At 56.9% G+C, this 5,462-nt stretch overlaps 1 protein-coding gene across 2 annotated transcripts; it reads left to right on the top strand.

Moving 5' to 3' along the window:
• AMH (anti-Mullerian hormone) lies at nucleotides 1-4,508 on the top strand. Of its 2 annotated transcripts, XM_085314823.1 has the most exons (6): nucleotides 1-78; nucleotides 154-598; nucleotides 1,751-1,929; nucleotides 2,642-2,765; nucleotides 3,003-3,186; nucleotides 3,593-4,508. In XM_085314823.1, the coding sequence occupies exons 1-6, from the start codon at nucleotides 1-3 to the stop codon at nucleotides 4,506-4,508; spliced, it is 1,926 nt and encodes a 641-aa protein (XP_085170949.1). The 2 variants fall into 2 exon arrangements, with proteins under 2 accessions (XP_085170949.1, XP_085170948.1); XM_085314822.1 differs by having other exon boundaries at nucleotides 1-598.
• Nucleotides 4,509-5,462: the final 954 nt, after the last annotated feature.

The following is a 5,462-nucleotide window of genomic DNA, read 5'->3' as shown; positions in this document are numbered from 1 at the left end:
ATGAAGGCTGCTCTCAGGGTGCTTTTGCAGTGCCTGGTGCTGTTGCTCCCATCTGTAGCACTGCCGAGAAAAGGGAGCGTTGGGGAACGGATTTCCCCTACTGATGAGCTAGAGCTGCCTCTTTCAAAGGAGTTAGGACTTGAGGAGAGAAAGAGAGAAAATGCAAGTGTACATGAAAGAGCAGGACCGAGCTCATTGGCAAGATCAAAGATGACTGTTGCTACTCGCCTCTTTTCCAAGACTGACCCAGGAGCAAAATGCCTCCAGGTGATCACTGAAGATAGGGGAATAAGCTGGTCTGACTCCAGCCTTCACCCTTGGCCACTTGGGGGGCTGGAAGGTCCAGTGTGCAGGGTGAAAATGGAGCAGGATGGAATGACCTCAAGGCACCTGGAAGTCGTGGGTGTTCTCACCCGCTATGAAAGCAGCTTCATCAAGCTGTTAAGACAACGTGCCAGCTGGGATGAAAGCTATCTTGAAACCTTTGGGGTCTGTCCGRCAGGGGATGCACACACTGCTCTCCACTCCCTGAAACACATCCGCGCTCACTTGGCAGAGCCAGGGGAGGATCGGTTCCTTGTGCTGCATCTAGAGGAAGGTAGGTGCTTTCCTGATGGAAGAAAGCAAAATTGCTGAGCTAAGACTAAAAGAAGAGGATTGAGCATGGTGCCCAGGCAGACAAATGTTATTTTATGATCCTAAATTAGAGATGCTACCAAAGAATTAAGTTTGTGGGCTTGGGTTCACTTTAAAATCAGTCGACTGATGTAATAAAATGTCTTTCCATTTATATTTTTAAGCAGCTGCAGTTTTAATGGTGATGACAGCGTGTATGCAGTAACATGCTTTGTCATTGGCTGTGATTAACACCCAAGTACCACGGTGTCAGTGGCTTTTATACCCATTTTGCTTTCAGAAGCAAGAGCTTTTCTCACTTTCTGCCTTAATCATTTGGATTTCCTATGCRACCCACTACTGATTCTGTCTGCTGGGGAAAAGAGAGGGGACAATCGGACCAGCAGACYCGAGCGGTCCTGCTGCGGAGTAAACCTTTCTGACTGCAGCAGCCTAAAATGTGCCRATATTTTATGCTTAATACTGACTTGATAGTCCTGGAACCTGAACGTATTATTTTATAGCTTAATTCTCGCATGTAGATCAARTACGTGCAACACTGCTGTTTCAATCATAAGTTATGTACTTGAGGGAGGGCTGCCTGGTTCGATCCTTGGTTTTAATCCGGCTTCCTGGTTAGCAAGAAGATCACAGTTGTTTCTCTGGCCTTGAAATTATTTCCTCCCCTTAGGAGGTTTTGGTTTTTCACCTGAACTTGTCAGTGTTGATTGTCTGCCCTGAAAAGAAGGATGGAAATGTGCAGTGTCCTTCCACTTGACCAGCTCAGGGCGAGCAGCTGGGGCTTCCAGTCTCTGCCACCAGAAGGTTCCAAATCAGTAACATCTCCCTGCTCTTTCCCACCAAGAGTTTTTATTTGGCCCAACAGCTGGTTCAAAGAACAGTGAAATAACTGTGGACATGGGTGACTGTGCTGTGAAATAACCCACCCAGCCAAGGAGGGGAACCGTTCCTATCATCCCCCGCTGTTAACTGCTGTGTCAGTGATTGACCCTGAAGCCCCTTCCTCAGCTGTGTACGTGTGGTCTTGTTGCCCCTTCCCGGCGTGCCTCCAGGAGTYGGCGGACGAGCCGCGTGCCGGAAGCGGGTTGTTTCACTCTCTGCGTTTTCCTTTCAGTGAAGTGGGAGACCCAGGCAAAGCTGCAGTTTAAGCTGGTTTTCCAGGCGGACGTGGGGCGGTCGCTGGGAGAGCTGCGGTTCGCCTTGCTGCTGTTCTACCTGGGCGGCCGAGCGGGGAAAGGCACCAGGGAGAGAGTGGAGCTGCTGGCAGCGGGCCATGGGCTGTCCCAGGAGCAGGTAGGCGCAGTCACACGTAGCTGCCCTGAGCAGCCAGCTCCGGCCTGGGGAGCTAGTGGGAAAGATGGGAGAGGAGGAATCTTGGCACTCCTGGTCCGGCACCTTTCTCATCGCATCCCAGCATCTCTTCCAGGTAGCGGCTGGGGCCAGCGGGGCTGAGCCGTGCCTGAAGATGGTGCTGTTACCCTGTGCCCAAGCTGCTGGCAGGGACAAAGAGAGAGCACTAAGGAGGTGACACAACCCAGGCTGGGGGTCCAATCTGGGGGGCCACACAGCTCCCCCCTGCCTGCACTGCTCCCTCCCCTCCCAGCTGTCCCAATGCTCTCCAGCCTGGCTGGGGAAGCAGTGGCAAAGCCAGCTCTAGTGACACATTAGCAAAGGAGAAGCATGTCTACAGCTGGGCCCTTGGGCTGATCTCACTGCCTACCTGGGTGCCTACTTTGTTGCCAGCTGGGTTCCCAGACATCTCACAAAGCCATTGGTCAACCTCGAGGATGGCCTGGAAGTGGACATGACCGTTTCCAGGGCCACTAAAACATCTGACRGTACCCGACACTGCTGGGTCATGTTAGCCACTGTCCCTACTTTGGATAGGGTCAGGCCCAGGGGATCCAGAGCCAGGAAGGACTGTAATGAGGGGATCATTTTACTACCTCCCCCCATGATACCTCACCCAAATTTTCAGCAGCTTGTGTCTTTCGTCTCTGTACAGAGCTTCTGCCTTTCTAAGGACACCCAGTACTTGGTCCTCGGAGCCTCAGTAGCATCTGTGACCCGCACAGACGAGCAGCTCAGCTTTGAGGTTTCCTTGGCAATTAGCCGTCGTGGTGACAGAGGTATGGAGCGATGGGCCAAGGCAGCCGGAGATGTGGGAGACATGGGACTGTGGGAAGCCTGTGGCAGCAGGGGACATTTCTGTTAATGGTCTCTATGCSCTGACTTGGGCATTTGGCATCACCTCAACCCTGACTGTAACAAGGGGAAGGCTGTGGGCTCCTATGAGGGCTGTGGGGCCATGTGGGCATGTGTGTYGGGCCCTGGACCACTGTCCTAACCACCTTTCTCCCTGCCAGATGCCTCCCTGCCCTCAGCAGAGACCCAGCAGCTCCTTTTTGGCTCTGATGAAAAGTGCTTCACCAGGATGACACCCGTGTTGCTCCTGCTGGCGAAGTCACGGCGGGCAGAACACGCTTTGGCCCCTTCTTCCTACCTCTCTGCTGCTGGTGCGGTGGAAGTGGCTCCATACCCACAGCTCAGGTCTGTGGGCTTCAGCACAGCYGCAGAAAAGCACAGGGACTGAAAGCCAGCAGGGAGAGTGTCCCAGCCTTTCTCCCCTGCCAGTGTGGATACTCTTAAGGCTTGGGTGTCTGAYGGGAACAGGGCAGACCCCGTGAAGGTGCTGGGCCAGGGTGCCTGGCTGGGAGCTGCCCAGGGTCTGACACTGGCTGGGCTCCTCACTGAGCGGCCTGGGAGCCCCGCAGGGAGTGACTGGGACCTGGGAGCCTTCCCAGCCCAGGGTCTGGGGACATGGGCCGTGTTGGGAGGGGTAGGAGTGGGGCCAGGAGGATTGGGGGCAGGCCTGGTGGGAAGGGAATGCTCAGGTTGGATCCACCACCTTGGGTGCAGAAGGGCCCCTGTGACCCTCTCTATGTTTCCCTTGCAGCCCACCCCAGACTGACCCTAAGGAGCTGCTGTCCCCCACCTTGCCAAGCCAAGCCAATGCTTCAGCCCCAGCTCTCAGTGGCAGCAGCCAGTTTCTGGACATCTTGACCAGGTTCATCCGGCAGGTCCTGAGCCCCTCCAGCGAGCCGCCCACCCAGCCCAGCACTCACCACTGGCTGGATTTCCAGATGATGGAGACCCTCCCTCACCAGCTGCTCAACCTGTCAGAGAAGGCAGCACTGGAGCGGCTGGTGCAGTCAGAGGAGCCCTCGGTGCTGCTTTTCCCCCAGGACAGCACCGCTGTGCTGGAGCAGCACTTTGGGAGCTGGCAGCCGGAGGGGACTGTGCTGCAGCTGCTGATGGGCAAGCTGCAGGCAGTGATTCAAGAGCTTAAGGACATCCCCTCTTTCCAAGCCAACATGGGACTTTTCCAGCATCTCCTGAGCTTCTGCTACTACACGCCAGGGCCAAGTGAGGTCCAAGCCAGCGAGCAGCCCCCCAACTCCGGGAAGCTGCACACGCTGCTGCTGCTGAAGGCTTTGCAGACGGTGCGTGCCCGCTGGCAGGAAAGGAGGAAAGTCCTGCGGCAGAACCGCAGCGCGCGCCACCAGGCCCACTGCCGCCTGCAGGAGCTGACCATCGACCTCCACGACCGCAAGTTCATCGTCATGCCCACGGTGTACGTGGCCAACAACTGCGAGGGCCCCTGCAAGCTGCCCCTCTCCACCCGCGTCCCCAGCTACTACTCGCACACCGTGCTGCTGCTGGGCATGCAGGAGCGGGGCTCGCCCCTCCAGCGGGCTCCCTGCTGYGTGCCCGTCCGCTACTCGGACCAGCTCATCATCAGCATTTCCACGGAGGGGCTGGAGGTCCGCAAGTTCCCCAACATGGTAGCAGAGGAGTGTGGCTGTCGGTAGAGGCTCCTGGCCGTGTCCCGACCCTCCCTAGTCTCACTCTGCTCCTGCTTTGCCCTTGCAGCTTGGAGCTGGGCCTCCTTGCTGAGGTGCGTGGCCTCTGCCTGCCTTTTCCCCGTTGTTTGGCTTTAGTGTTGCTCTGGTTTTGGGGTTGTTTTTAACCTTGCTAGTTCTTGGAGAGCTGATTTGCAGCCTGCTGTTTCCCAGCTCCCTTTCATGAGGTCGGGGATGTCCAATGCACCAGGAGGCCCAGGCTGCTGTATGGTTTTGGCTGGATACAGGAGGCTTGTTTGACCAACAAGGTTTGGGCTGGATACAGGAGGTGCAGGGCCATCACAGGCAGGAAAAGATCTGGCTGATCCAGTTACGACCACGACTATCCACTGCCTCTGTTTCTGTAGCTCCCAGGGGAGGGCAGTTGTTGCTTCCTCGAATACCCCTTCGCTTGCAGCACGCTTCGGCTGTTTCCGAGTCCAGCCCACGGCCCGTAACTAAGCCCACGCTGTCTGCGTTGCTCCAAATGCTCTGAAGCACAAGACAGGCAGCAAAATCCCCCCTGCATGCTCAGACAAACCCGGCCCAGCTTAGTCGCTGCTAACACCATAAATAGGATGCAAACTGCGGCCCCCGCTGTCCTCGTTGGCAGCGTCTGTCACCTCCCCGGGCCGGGTGGCTGCCAGGGCACCTGCTCTGCGGTCCTCATCCAGCGTCCCCCCCCCCCTCCTGGCATCAGCCCCAAAGAGCCCAGCTGCACCTGGATCATCTTCCAAGTGRCAGTGCCCCAGCCGCTGCGGCTGCGCACGCTCGTCCCTGCAGCAGCCCTTCTTCCCTCTGGACGCGGTAACAGGAACGCAAGGGAAGAGCCTCCCTCTTCTCGGAAAAATCGGTCCTACCCGCTCTGCCCCAGCACTTGGCGTGACCTGCCTGGGGCTGATGTAGGGCCTGATGCCCCCCCCC

This window comes from Rhea americana, unplaced genomic scaffold (genome assembly GCF_003343005.1).
Source record: "Rhea americana isolate MKP2758 unplaced genomic scaffold, rheAme1 scaffold_412, whole genome shotgun sequence".
Taxonomy (NCBI): domain Eukaryota; kingdom Metazoa; phylum Chordata; class Aves; order Rheiformes; family Rheidae; genus Rhea; species Rhea americana.
The sequence above is the reverse complement of the archived record's forward strand: the minus strand, read 5'-3'. Positions and strand labels throughout refer to the sequence as shown.